Genomic DNA, 14,340 nt, shown 5'->3' with positions numbered 1-14,340 from the left:
TAGTCATCCACATACCACAATGAGGAAAACACAGATGCTTCACCCCACATGATAAACACGACGTGCTCATCACCCAAGCCAAATATGGGAAGGCAAAACACAATGCAAGGTACATGCGGGACAGGTATGGGAGACATGTTGTCACAATTTAGTGTCATGTAAGCTTCAAAACATGGCCAAAGGATTTTTACAGCCACAAATCAGTAAACAGGTATGAATTGTAAGACAAGCATGTAACAAAAGATCGTGGTCATGGATGTTATTATAATTTTTATTAGACTATCACTGTGGCCAACACAGCTTAGAAACAAGACGTCAGGTTTTTGATATACTACTAGGCCTCATTGATAAACCAGCCTCCGTTGTCAATAGCAACCAATCACAGTGCAGCTTTCATCTAGCCAGAGGACTTTGAGAAATGTAAGCTGAACTCTGATTGGTTACTATGGATAGTGTGTCTTTTAGACAGTTCTTTTATATTAACTCTGCCATTTTGCGGTTCAGTTTTTTTTGTTATTTTCATGATTTCCATTTGCAGTCAGTGACTATATATTAATATAGTATACATCAGTGACTATATAAAATAGAGTAATATATAAAATCAACAGTAATAAACCACTACAGTGTGTTAATGCACCCACTGGGTTTCATAACTTTCCTATGTAAAGGTGGGGCAGAGTCGGGAGGCCGGCTGCCTCAAACATTAGATAGTCATCCTATCGCACCGAAATTGGTGGATTTGGAAGACTTCTCTCATGTCTATATTACGTTAAAACCACTAATATCACATTACTTTGATTTCTATAGAATGACAGACTTAGCTCTGCTACATCACCACTTTTTTTCTTTCTAATTACCCAGGTAGTCTACAGGGACATCTTACCATTACTGGCCAGCCATTCATCGACATTGAGTCCTTTGGGTAAAGCCACGAGCATTAAGATATCAGCATCGAGTATTCGTGCCCCTGTATATCGCGGCTCCAGGTAGAGCTTCTCGTTTTCTGCTGCCGCCTTCTTTTTTATTTTATTGCTGATGAAAAAGAAATAAAGAAAGTTGATGTTTGTGGCAAGTTGCACAAAATCCTATTGAAGAAAGACATGAAAACTTTAAGACCCCGACATACACAGATTAGAAGAACATTGATCGGACCCCGCCAATATCAACAGGTACAGCAAACAGTCTAAACCTTATGGGAACTCCTTGACAAATTGCTGGGTGGCATGTCAGACTTTGGACCACTTTTGTTCTCTGAAGATAAGCCACCACTGCAGGCATGAGCCCTCCGCCGGGGGACGCAGGCATGAGCCCTCCGCCGGGGGACGCAGGCATGAGCCCTCCGCCGGGGGACGCAGGCATGAGCCCTCCGCCGGGGGACGCAGGCATGAGCCCTCCGCCGGGAGCTGCAGGCATGAGCCCTCCGCCGGGAGCTGCAGGCATGAGCCCTCCGCCGGGAGTCGCAGGCATGAGCCCTCCGCCGGGAGCCGCAGGCATGAGCCCTCCACCGGGAGCCGCAGGCATGAGCCCTCCGCCGGGAGCCGCAGGCATGATCCCTCCGCCGGGAGCCGCAGGCATGAGCCTTCCGCCGGGAGCCCAGGCATGAGCTCTCCGCCGGGAGCCCAGGCATGAGCCCTCCTGTGTATAGAAATCTCATGGTAGATAGCTGCAGGCCGAACCATTGCTCATCTGACAGCCATATAAAGTGTAAAAGGGGGCTTCACATCGGTTGGACATGCTTAGGTTATCAACAAAGAAACAGACACTGGGCTTGTCAACTTAAGAACAAAGAATCAAGCATGCGGATATCCAATCCTTCATTAACCCATATCGTCTGCCGTGGGGGTCACGCGGCCATACACATAAGATAGTTGGCTGGTCCTGCCAAGATCTCAGTTTAGGGGCATCTTTACCATCAAGACGGCCAACAACCCTCTTCTCACACTCCGAGCTGTTCTTGTCCATAACAGGTGCGGAGCCGCAATACAAGGCCTGAACGGTTTCGTTTCTATCCGCAGTTAATTATAATTACCCCACTAACATCACACAAACCAAATATGGCCTCCTTTGTAGGGCTGTTAAAAAAAAATAAATCACCTATTTGGTAATTCAGTCTATGGAAAGAGTCGAGTGACAAACTAGTCCGGTATTTGGCCATATTGTTTTTAAAATCCTGAAGACTTTTTTTTTTTTGAGAAAGTGGGGGAAGGTGTAATCCTCTTTGATAAAACAAGGCTACGATACATATTAATCAATGCAATATCTGAACGCCTTCGACACGATTCAGAAGGAAGTCACCTGCCTTTTGCCTGGTGTAAACACCGGCTCCTCTTCATTTTTATGATAATGACGGGAAATGACACGTTACAGCGTTGGCTAGAACAAGAAAGTCAGGCAGCATTTTGGGAGTGCAGCTATTCCAAGCCTCACCCTCATTTACCACCGTGCTTCTCAGCCTTACTTGCACTTCTCTCCCTCTAATTAGCCAGAAAGCTCTCATAAGGACTGGGTGCACCTTCCAGGAAAATCTCCTAATAAATATACATTAACGAGAGGTTTGTTGTGATTAAAGAGGGTCCAAAACGTTTAAAGAGCATTTCCCCTTGAAAGTATCACACCACTTTGCCTCCAGTCAAATACACTCAGCTCTCTTTATAGTCAACTGACGATTATGTGGCCACTACGAAAAGCCAACATAAGTGGCACAGAGGCCATTGCTACATTATTATAGTGATCAATGAGTTCCCTCAATGTCGGTTAAGGCCCCCATACACATTAGACCAACGTTGTCTCAACCCACCGACATCGACAAGTTCAGCAGAAAGTCTCATGTGCATGGGACCCCCAATAAATGATTGATAGCGGCTCTCCGAACACAAGAGCACTCCGCCGAATGAGCACTTCTGCGCATGAGAGATTGGGGCAAAATAGCCACCATCCGAACAACCATCTAAAGGGTACAGGGGATCTTTAGACTATGGAAAAACCAAAGTGAATTTTATAAGAGAATCCTTGGCAAAAGTTCTGTAGATGTTTGATGTTCCACAGTACTGAATGAGAATTGGCTCTACCGTGAAAAACAGCTTAATATACTAGGGAAATGTAACAAGAACCGTGTTACAATGTATGGATGAATAGTTAAATCCATAAACATTTTTTCAAGTTTGCAGTAAAATTGCACCCAAATAACTGCTGGGATAAGTCTATCCATCCCAAAACCGCCATACATGAGAACTCCATAAATAATTTTGAATATGGTGCAAGGAGAGGTGTCTGGGTGGGGGCAGCTCATCTCCCCTAAAAACAAAATGAATGGATGACGAAATTCCAACTGATGGAGTCGCCTTCCATCAGAGGATAGTGGAGAGAACCCATACACATCACATGGTCGTCTGGTCCCACAATCTCTCATTTAATACTTATAGGGGGACATAAGTGTATGAGCAACTTTAAGGATGGGGTGACAAAGATAGAACAGGATGTTCCCCAGTATGACCTCTTGATTATTTGATGACAGTCCCTCATCCCTTTTCAGATTTAGCTGAGCGGAACTGGAATGTTAATGGACGGGATAGGGGTCCGAGCCGCAAATCCAAACAAATTTAATGTCTCTAGCTGGCCTTTTTTACACTCTACAATGTTTATACAAGAATTATGTAAACCCCTTCTGCAACACTCGTCTACTCCAGCATTCCCTGTCTCAGCATTGTCCTAAGGACACATCGACAAATAAACCTATCCTGCTTATATAAGGGCTGGTGATCATATCTACAACCGGCAGTCATCCAGGAATGAAGCCATGACACATGACGGAGCTATTGTAATCTATTTGATCATCACAACATTGTTTTCAATGATGAAATTTAATTTACATTATCATAAAAATCATTTCTGAAATTCCTTTAAGAAAAAAAAATAAATAAAAATGTGTGTCCGCAAGAAACTGAAACTTATTTTCAGCTCTAAATGTGATAAACCCCATCATTTCAGTAGGAACTTGGTTATTGCACCTCAATAAAGGACTTTTCCTAGCAGATATTTGTACTCAGATAGTCATCCCCTAAATACTGATTTAAGGATTTAAGGGGGGGTGTGTGTCCCCTACCTGGATGAACCCTTTTTAAATGGTAAAGTGTAGCGCCCCCACTGCCGCAGGGCCGAGGGGTACCCGGTACCGGGCCTCTGAGTCTCTGTTCTGGGGTTGTCACGGTGGCTAGACCCGGCCCGTGACCCTGCTGAGGGGCGTACAATGAAGGTGGAGGTATAGTGATGATGTTATGATGTGGTGGGGCGGTGCAGATCGCAGTAAATAACGAGGACACCAGATTGCAGTCTCTTTACCTCTTTACTGAAGGCTTCAGGATCCTCAGTCCGGAATACGGTTAACCGGGCTGCGCAAGTCCGGCCGGTCCGATGGCACCTCCAGGGTTCCCTTTGCAGGTGGAAATCTGTGCCTACCTTCTAGCGCTTGTGTGTTGTGGTCCTCCCCTGCTGTGCTTACGGGATAGTCCCCACAACTGTTGTGTCCGTTTCTGAAGTTCCCTCACAACTCGATTATGATGTTCTGCTTCGTCCACCAGATGATATGGCTAGGACGCACCCGTATGACGGGTAGGCTCGAAGTTCTTCCGGGACCCTAGAGTCGCCCCTCTCCAAATGTTGCCCCCTATGTCTTCTTAGGTGATTTGAGTGAGACAGCCCGCCTATAACTGACTGTCCTGCCGTAGGTTTGAAGTAAGGCCTGGAGCTTAATACTTCCTCGGCGTTCCGGCCACCGGCTGCGCGCCTCAGTAGGATGTTGCCTCGACTTACAGCACGACTCCTACTGGTGTTTCTCCTTGTTGCGTTGATCTCGTTTCTCACTCAGCACAATAAACCTCGCTTCTTGTCCTTTCTTGGGGTACCGCCGCGATGAAGTGCAGGCGCAGTCCCGTAACGTTCTTTCTGTTCGCTAGGCCTCTGTCAGGATCCCACCCCTGACAGGGACCCCCCTGAATCTTCCCCTGCATCACCCTCTGCCACAGGATGTTGCCTGGTTCCAACCCAGTCAGCTTCTCCCTAACTTCCTATCCAACCCCCAGTTTTACCAGATTGTGAGGAGTGGCCTAATACATAGCACCCTTAGCTCCCCCTGGAGGCCAGACTGTGAAGTGTATTGGTGTCTGTGTGAACTCCTTCAGTGCCATCAGACGTACCATAGCCCCCCTTAGCGGCGGAGCATCAGTACTGCAACGACCAGGACTCTGGGGCGCTGCAAAAGCAAATACAAATATTCAACTCCCACACCGACGCCGCGTCTCACTGGACAATATTGGGATGCTGCGATCTTGCTTGTTCAAATAAAGTAAGAGGGCAGCAGTCCAATAGCGGCTGCAGGTCTCATGTGCCATAGCAAGATCACGTGTGCCCTGGGAGACGGGTATGTGTTTTTATTTTACAAGGGGGACTACTTCATATAAAAAAAAAAGTTGTCTGTAAAGTGGATAACCCCTTTAAGGGGCTATAAGTACACTGGATCTTCTCCTCCACAGTAAATTAAAGTGGCTTTTGGTACACATACCAGTATAATATACCAGAGAATAGTGTTAATTCCAATGCTCTATAATTAGTCATACACTTTTTGAGAGCATGGTCTTCATCAGAATTCTGCTAGAACTGAAGGAGCTGGAATTGCCTTATCTACTTACCAGCATATGCTGCACCTGGGCTTACTTGCCCTTAACAGAAAGCTTGTCTCTCAGTTATGAACGTATGCAGTTTGAGAGGCAGACGGCAGAGCGGGAGCCCAGAGGCAAAGACCGGCCCCCCATTTGTAGGCGTTTCTACTACTATAAACGGATAACTGCTTACAAAGGGCAGTAGTAGGCAGAGTTAGACTGGAGGAAGACAACTAGTAGGTAGGGATTTTGAGTGTTTGTTTTTTGTTTTTTTTTGGGGGGGGGGGGAAATAACCCATTTTCAGTAAGTACATTGCAATTTTGTTACCCATCTCATTGGCCATCAGGTGAATCTAAGTTAAATGGATTTTTGGGCTCCTCTTACTTCCATATCAGAGGGCGACAGTGGATGAGGTGCTGATAGATACTTGCCAGGATTCATGCACAGCCAACAAACATCAGCAAATATTGTGCATGCATCACGGCAGGCACCAGTTAATGTAAGGTCATCAGTATCTCTTCCCTTCCAAGGCAAATAAATCCCTTTAATACAGGAATCATTTTAAGGGAGCAATTGTCTGACTAATTGGAGGATCTACTGGAATTTTGCAGGAGGAAGCTGTGGCTGGCCGTACATGGTAGTATATGGCGCCTAATCACAAGGCTGGACGATCACGTTCAACAATGTCGTATGCGCCATTTGGTCATCACGATAACCAAAAAAAAAAAAAAAATTATCATACATAGCCTGTTTTTTAGGTTTGACAAAACATAAAAGTGTTAACGACATTGGAAAAATAGGTTATAGAAAAATACTTACTGCTTCCCCAGAAGTTTTCCTACTGCTTGAAATACCATTGTGCCGGTAGGTTTCAGTGTAGACAGAGGAGCAGCTGCTTCCCACCTTCAGTCTCAAGACCTGGGGATGAATCCAAAAGACCATCAGAAGGTTAAATATATGGGATCTAAATGTGCACACGAAACAAAAGAGCAGTGTAATGCAAATGACCTGCCTGAAACCAAACTCTCTCATAACTACCAGGGCTGCAATTAATGTGCAGATCAACCAGAAAACAATAGTGTAGCTCATTAACGTTAGAGACACCAGGTGGCTGCCAGGGATCGGTATTACCAGGATTTGAGTAAAAAAATATTCAAGAGAAAAAATAAAATCATAGCAAAATCTACGTATTCCTAAAGCAAAAGTGAGGCAAAAACAGCATTTTTCTACAGTTTTGGTGAAGTTTAAGAAAATGGAGTTGTGCTTCGTGAATAATGAAGAGGATGCGGCGCACGTTCAGTCTGGTGATAAGTGGGGGGGATGAGGTGGAGGAGGTCAGATTCCCATTAACCATAAAGGGTTATCCCCACCACTCTTAATAGGATGTGGAATACCTGGCCAATTGTTAAACATGAGCGACCTCCACTCCATTCATTGACTATGGGACTGATGGAAATCGCTGAATGCTTTACTTGGCTGTCTTATAGACAATGTATGGAGCAGAGCTCGCTTATGTGAACTTCTGCACCCTTCAGGCTAGAGCTGCAGAGCCCAGTTCTCAGGGATTGCACCTCTCGAACCCACAGTGATCCGCAAGTTATCCCCCATCCTACCTTTATAGACTAACTTGCTGATCCCTGTGGGTTAGAGAGGTGCAATTCCTTCGAATTGGGCTCGGCAGCTACAGCCTGAAGGGTGCAGAAGTTCACATGCGCGAGCTCTGCTCCATACATTTTCTACATGACATATCCATTCGGCTATTTCCGTCAGTCCTATAGACAATGAATGGAGTGGAGATTTCACATGCGCACCTCCGCACCCTTCGGGATGGAGATGCCAAGAAAATTAAGTTTTCAGGAATGCATTTGTCCAACCCACAGAGATCAGCAAGTTATCCCCTATCCCTACAGATAACCCTTTATAAACTAATCCACCTAAAACAAAAAAAACAAAAAATGAAGTTTGGATACATTATGGTCCAAAAAAATCCAAAATAATAAAAATAAACAGTTTAATACTCCAACTTTAGCTTCCATGCCCATTGCATTATATTATATTCCAGCCCTAATAAGGAAAAACGTATTTCCTTCTCTCGGATAAAAAATAAATAAAATAATCCTATTCCAAATAAATATTATCTAAATAGAGAAGTAGAGGAGGGACTCGTCCCAGACGGTAAAACATTCCCAGCATGAATTCTCATCCGGACTGTCGACAGCTCCTGCAGCCCCGTAATGTATTCTATAGTCATTATCACCGTACAAATACATGAATTATCCATATTTTCCACCATATCACAGCCGCCTGTCAGCTCTGCGAGGCTCGTACGTTTCCTGGGTCTATATTTAGCTGAACATTGACCATTAACATGCAAAGCATTGCTGCTGTACAAATAGATAGTCGCTGCATTTATATCAAAGGAATGTAAAAAAGAAACTCCCTATTGACAATCAGCAATATCAGAATGGTTTCTTTCCTTGAGAGACGGGTGCGGTGCGCAACACAGACCGCACATTAAAAATTCCTTTAGGGGACTGGATAAATGACAAAGGATCAGATTCTCTGGATAAGGTAATGTTCACACGATGAGTCTTTTACATCAGTATTTGTAAGCCACAACCAGGAGCGGAACAATCGGAGGAAAAGTATAATAAATACAGAAGTGGTGACGTGTTTCTATCACCCACTCCTGGTTTTGGCAACAAATACTGAATGTGTGAACGTGGCCTTAAATGGAATTAGCTGGGAAAAATAAATACAAAAAAAAAAAAAGGGTCAGAGAATCAATTTCTAGATTAATATCAGTCATCAGATATATTTCGGAAAATATTGGCCATTAGACAGGGCTTCTGTGTCCACAATCGTACATTAACGAAGTAAAAAGAAGGCGTGAAAACCTTGTAGAGAGGCATGGTCTGTATCAAAGGGGGCTGGTTTGGGGGATAAATTATTAGCAGCAATTTTCAAGTGCTTATAATACCTCCATGAAGGAATTGGGTAAAAGTATATTTAAAATACTAACATTTAAAATAAAAAAGTACTGCAATATGAAATTCTTACAATTTTTTGTATACAGCTCCTATGCAGATTTATGCATCTCCATGGTTATAGAACACAGAAATACTGTGCATTTAGTCAATTAAAAGCTTATCCAATAATAATAAAAAAATAAGACCCCCCAAACACGTTTGTCTAGTGTCAATCAAACTCGCTGACAGTCTAATGTGTATGGGAGCCATGGAGAAAGGATAGTCGGCGATAAGGATCCAACATGTCAGATTTTGGACTGTTGATTCTTTTGTTCTCCCTGAGATAAGTCCCTGCCAGAGGTATGGAAGAGATGAGACCGCTGCCGGCTGAACCATCAATTGTGTACAGGAAAAAGAATCAAGCAGCAAATTAAAAAAACAAAAAAAAAACAAACAGGAGGATCAGACTATACAGGGTTTATTTGTAGTCTGTAACCCTGGAAACACATAGCATTGAGTAGGAGCTGTAGATATTTAAAAAAAAAAATGGCTATTTTTAATCAAGACTATTGGCTAAGGAGTTTCATTATGTGTTATAGATACAAGAAAATGAATAGCAAAGGTGGCCTTATTCTAAGGTAGACACTACGCATATAGTCCAAAGTTAGATGCCACCAAGTAAATGGTGGACAGTGTTGAAGATGGACATCTGGTATGTAGGGAGGGAAACTACAGCAAATACACGAGGCGCATCCTGGAACCTACGGCTTGTGTCCTGGTTAGGACGACTGCACTCCACACACATTGGGTGGTCTCCTCCTGAGCTATGTTTCTATGGTTGCTACTCGGGCAGACCAAACAACTTTGTTACATTCTAGTTCTGTTTAAAACATGACAAGTTCAAACTCTGAATTCTAAAAGCCACAGATTGATTTTACAAGAGGTTCTGCAGCAGCAGCACTTTCTTCTACTCAGGTCAGATCAAAATTTCTCCTTCCTCTCATCCCCCTTTTTAAGTCATAAGCTGGCAGTCACCAACTACACATTACCATCCCACAGAATCAAGACGTTCCAAGATCTGTGTAATGGAAAATGAGGATATAAGGTTTCCTGTTCTTTTATTACCGGCGGCTTAAAAATAGTCCAGCAGCAACGTAGCCCAGAATGGAGGAGTGTGCATTTACAACCGTGTCAATTATTAATAAAGAGCAATCGAAGACATGATTGCACAAGTGAAGCCTCGGCAGTACGCAGAAGAGAAGATCAATAGACTCCAAAGAGGGTGGTTATTGGTCATAAAAAAAAAAAAAAAAAAACATTGGAAAAAGCGGCTTGGTCAAGAAAAGAATAAAAATAAATATACATATAAACATGTTTCTTAATTTATTTATATGTGGTCTTTAACCCTGGTGGTACTTTGGCCAAGGAGGTCATCAACGTGCCAGGATGTGTATGTATCATGGAAAAGAAAGATCAATGGAACCAGAATTCTTACTTTCTATTGATCTTAAAGGAAATCTTGATGAGGCTACTTTCACACTAGCGTCGGACGACGCACGACGAATTGCGTCGTTGCGACGCACCGACGCTAGCAGTGAAAGCGCCGCACAACGGGGGCAGCAGATGCTGTTTTTCAACGCATCCGCTGCCCCATTGTGAGGTGCGGGGAGGAGGGGGTGGAGTTCCGGCCGCGCATGCGCGGTCAGGAAAAGACGGGCAAGACGCACCAAAAAACGTTACATGCAACGTTTTTTGGTGGCGACGGTCCGACGCAACACGACGCAACCGTCGCACGATGGTTGCGACGTGTGGCAATGCGTCGCACTGCGTCGCTAATGCAAGTCTATGTAGAAAAAACGCATCCTGCAAGCACTTTTGCAGGATGCGTTTTTTTCCAAATTGCGCATAGCGACGTGCAGTGCACGATGCTAGTGTGAAAGTAGCCTCAGTCTTCACATTATCCTGAGAAACAGCCTGCTGCTGGTATAGTAACTTTCCAAGGACAGTCTTCCTCCCCCACGGCATCCGGTTCACACCTCTCACCCATTACCTTCACCTTCAGCCAAGCTGATCTCCCATGATAAGCGCGGCACCTTATTACCGATTTCACCTTGATACATGAATAGTCGATTGTTATTCCTCAGATATAAATCATTTACAGAGAGTAAAAACATTTACTGTTACTATTCTCTGCGCCAGGAGCCTTTTAAGAAATGCAAATCATAAGGAAGCAGTCTTGAGGCTCCGACCATTTATATTTGGTTAGGTCTACTTAACGAGGGCGCCTTACATACACTTCGTGGTAGGTGAGGACATCGTTAGTTATACCTCTTGGTAGAGTCTCCAAACCTTCTGAACTAGAGGGTAAAAAGTGAAGTTTAACCTGGAAACTACTTTTCCACCTTGTGACCATTGCATCTGTCGGAAAGTGGTCTTGGTGGTGGAGACCTGGTGTAGTATGTGAATTTGCAATTTTTGTGTTTTTTGGGGGGAGGACTATGGAGGACTAGCCCAGGCGAAATGGAAGGGTTGACTCTCAGGATCTGCACTGCTCAACCTCACGATGGCCTACAATATGTTCATATGAAGCCAAGAGGCAGATGGTCTACTGAGCCTAGACCAACAATGACAGAACCACAACCTTCCTAATCGGTGGGCTCCTCAAGACCAATCATATATTGATAGCTTCATTTCTTTATTCCGCCCAATGGAACCACCATTGGAGACCTTTGAAAGGTCAAGATATGACGCAGATTCATACAGACAGTACAAGATGAAGACCCTGATTGTGGCAGACACTTGAGTACCATGGTCACACAACTATTAGCAGGTTTCCATGACAAGCTCTAATGATGATGTCCACATTGGGACTCTGCTTCCTTTCCTCCAGGCACGCAACAATTAGATTGATGCTCATTACCATCAAGACCATTGAAGGAGATACTTTCTATCAACTTGTATCAGAGTTGTGCTAACATGTTTTGTAGTTTTTGTAACTTTTTGGAATTTCTAAGTAATAGGTCAGATATCAAGAAGCTAGACCCACTGATTTCGCCGGCATATCCATATCCATTAGTTAGCCATCTTCCTCGACTCTCTGAGAGCTGCTTTTGTTGAGGAGCAGATTTGAGACTTTTATTAAGTACAGACTTACATACTTTAAGAAAATAAATGACCCAGAAGATTCTATATCCTGAAGCTCCTTCTGCCAAAGACTACTGCGTTTCTTGGCATTTTTTCGTTCCCTCTTGGCTGCCAACCACAGGTTTAGACTTCCGTCATCTTCATGTCACAAAAGGTGGAAAAAAAACCAAGTCAGAACACAAATGGAAAGTATCCAGTCTCCTGGAGATGAAGGTCTGTGATAAGTTATCTCAGAAGCCTCAGTAGACCGGTGTAGGGTAGCCAACGGAACATTATTTCCCAGATCTGATGTCCATCCTACAATTTCAAGTTCAAGTCAAGAAATAACCTTTAAAAGCAAAAGTACATGGGAGTGGAGAAAAAACAGGTCATGAAGGAAAAGGAGGAAGGAGAAGAGTTCAATGGAAAGTAGGAAAACAAACTGCAAGCGACCCAGAAACAAAGGGGCTTCCTTTGAGCAGCTGCGTAAATGATCTGTATAATCAGGAGAAACTGAATATCTGTAGAGCGATTTATCTTAAGATGTCCATCCATAGGAGAATGAAATTATCTTCATCCCTAAAATCAGCATGGCTAGAGAGTTGCTGTGTAAATACAGCAGTGGATAAGTGGCACCACTCATCTCCAGTGGATTATTGCGGTGATTATCGGTTGCACCAATGGTGCAGGCTCTGGATGCATGCTGGAAGTTGTAGTGTTGCAAAAAGCTAGAGATCGGCAGAATGGAGACCCCAGCTGTCCAAGAAAAATAGCACCAAACATATGGTCCTGATGTCATGGAACAACCATGTATCCCATGAATGGTGCTCAAAAGTGCACCATCTAAATCCGCTGTCTATGAGAAAACTGACAACTATACTGTACCTTTAAGGCCAAATTCACACATCCGTATTCAGACCAGGATGCATAGACCGTCCGCAGGTCTCCGGACCAGAAGAAAACTATCTCATATATGCCCATAAGGCTGTTGAGTTTGGATCTGGAGGCCTGCGGCCGGGAGAGGGACTGATTTCCATTGAAAAAAAGGGGATTGGGCATGTTAAAGCGCAACATGCCCTATCCTTATTTTTTCCAAAATTTGCGATTGAGAGAGTGAAGGCAAAATCAGAAACATTGAAAGGTTGGCCAGTCTCAGAAGTTGTCAGGTTTGGCCATTGATCGGCGATAAATTAGGGAATTTATAATATTTATCTACACACCTACAGGTATACCTCTATCCAGTGGCGCAACTTGAAACTCATGGACCTCAATGCAAAAGCTCCAATGCGTCCCCCAATTATTGCAAGAATTAAAAATAGTATTGGACTTTTCATAGAGGACAAAGGGACTTTTTGGGCCCTGATGCGATTGCAAGCCCTGCATGTATTGTCGTTTCGCCACTGTCTCTATCCTTAAAAGCAAACTTTATGATCACATCCAACCAGCATGATGATGTAAGACCCGAACTATACAGGCCATATCTGGTTAAGTATATAGATAATGTACAGAGTTCCCTGTACATTGCTTAGTTCCAGTAATTTTCAGCAGAAGGGGGATGCTCGGTGTCAGACCCCCACCACTAATCTCTTGGATAGGTTATCAATTAATCCTGGAAACTCCCTTTAAACAGTAGCACTACGGTAATAATACATAGGCTGCAAAAATGAAATGTTGAGAACAATTTCCTTTTATGCTTCGACTGTGAAAGTAAGAGAGAAATCAAATTACCTGTGTGCAAGCCATTTACCGTTTTTATGACTTCACCTTACAGAGATGCCACAGATAACATTCTCCATTCCTATGGAATTTTGTTCCTGCTGGTATCTAACAATTGAGGAAGCGTCCGCAATTAAAATTACACAATTAAGTCTACATCACGCCAAACAAGAGGCCCATTCTCAAGGCTAAAAAGGTGGCAATATACCACCAAACAAGCATTTAGTTCCCTTCTGACCCACTTTATACATGCACACTCAATTTGGCCGAGTGCCACACAAATCTAATAATGCCTTATAGTTAGAGTACAAAGGATCAGGCATGTTGACTTTTAACATGCCCCATCCTTTTGCTTTTCGACACCTGCTGACCACATTAGATCGCGACCTCACCGACACAGCATCACCAAAACTGGGTGCAATAACCAGGGAAGAGACCATTGTGCAGTTTTGCACGGCCGGCCTAACGCCAAATTCTCAAAACGGTCAACCTTTGGCAGCAATGAATCCTTCATTTTGCAGATTTGGAAATCCCAGATAGGGATGAGCGAACCTGTGGAAGTTCGGGTTCGAGCAAACTTTAGTCCAAAGTTCGGTTTGAGTACCGAAACCCCGTAGAAGTCAATGGGGACCTGAAGCTGTCTCTTCAAACGGATATATTAGAGAGGTCCGTGTTCGGAGTTCCGCACTAGGTGACCGGTATGACCCCTGAACTGTAAAGCTCATCTCTAATCCTAGACCCTTTATTATTGCAGTCCATACGGCGGATAGGCTCGAGTCCAAATATTTTAACTGGGAAGATAAATGTCCACTACGTGGCGGTCCTAGGGTATATAATTATATCCTTATGAACAATTATTAACAAAGCCTTACTCCAC

General features: G+C 43.7%; 2 protein-coding genes across 3 annotated transcripts in view; one reads left to right on the top strand and one right to left on the bottom strand.

Annotated features, from left to right (window-relative positions):
- LOC143770261 (MOB kinase activator 2-like) overlaps nucleotides 1–14,340 on the bottom strand; it is a 30,859-nt gene that overhangs the window by 15,446 nt on the left and 1,073 nt on the right. Inside the window, exons 2-3 of the mRNA XM_077259727.1 lie at nucleotides 6,475–6,573; nucleotides 884–1,032 (exon numbers count right to left, since the gene is read on the bottom strand). Of these exons, the coding sequence (XP_077115842.1) occupies nucleotides 884–1,032; nucleotides 6,475–6,512 (187 nt within the window). The 5' untranslated portion in view covers nucleotides 6,513–6,573. The remainder of the gene's footprint in view (nucleotides 1–883; nucleotides 1,033–6,474; nucleotides 6,574–14,340) is intronic.
- LOC143770262 (uncharacterized) overlaps nucleotides 1,054–14,340 on the top strand; it is a 72,032-nt gene continuing 58,745 nt past the window's right edge. For both annotated transcript variants that reach the window (XM_077259729.1, XM_077259728.1), the window contains exon 1: nucleotides 1,054–1,169. In XM_077259729.1, the coding sequence (XP_077115844.1) occupies nucleotides 1,101–1,169 (69 nt within the window). In that variant the 5' untranslated portion in view covers nucleotides 1,054–1,100. The remainder of the gene's footprint in view (nucleotides 1,170–14,340) is intronic.

This window comes from Ranitomeya variabilis, chromosome 4 (genome assembly GCF_051348905.1).
Source record: "Ranitomeya variabilis isolate aRanVar5 chromosome 4, aRanVar5.hap1, whole genome shotgun sequence".
NCBI classification, from domain to species: Eukaryota; Metazoa; Chordata; class Amphibia; order Anura; family Dendrobatidae; genus Ranitomeya; species Ranitomeya variabilis.
The sequence above is the reverse complement of the archived record's forward strand: the minus strand, read 5'-3'. Positions and strand labels throughout refer to the sequence as shown.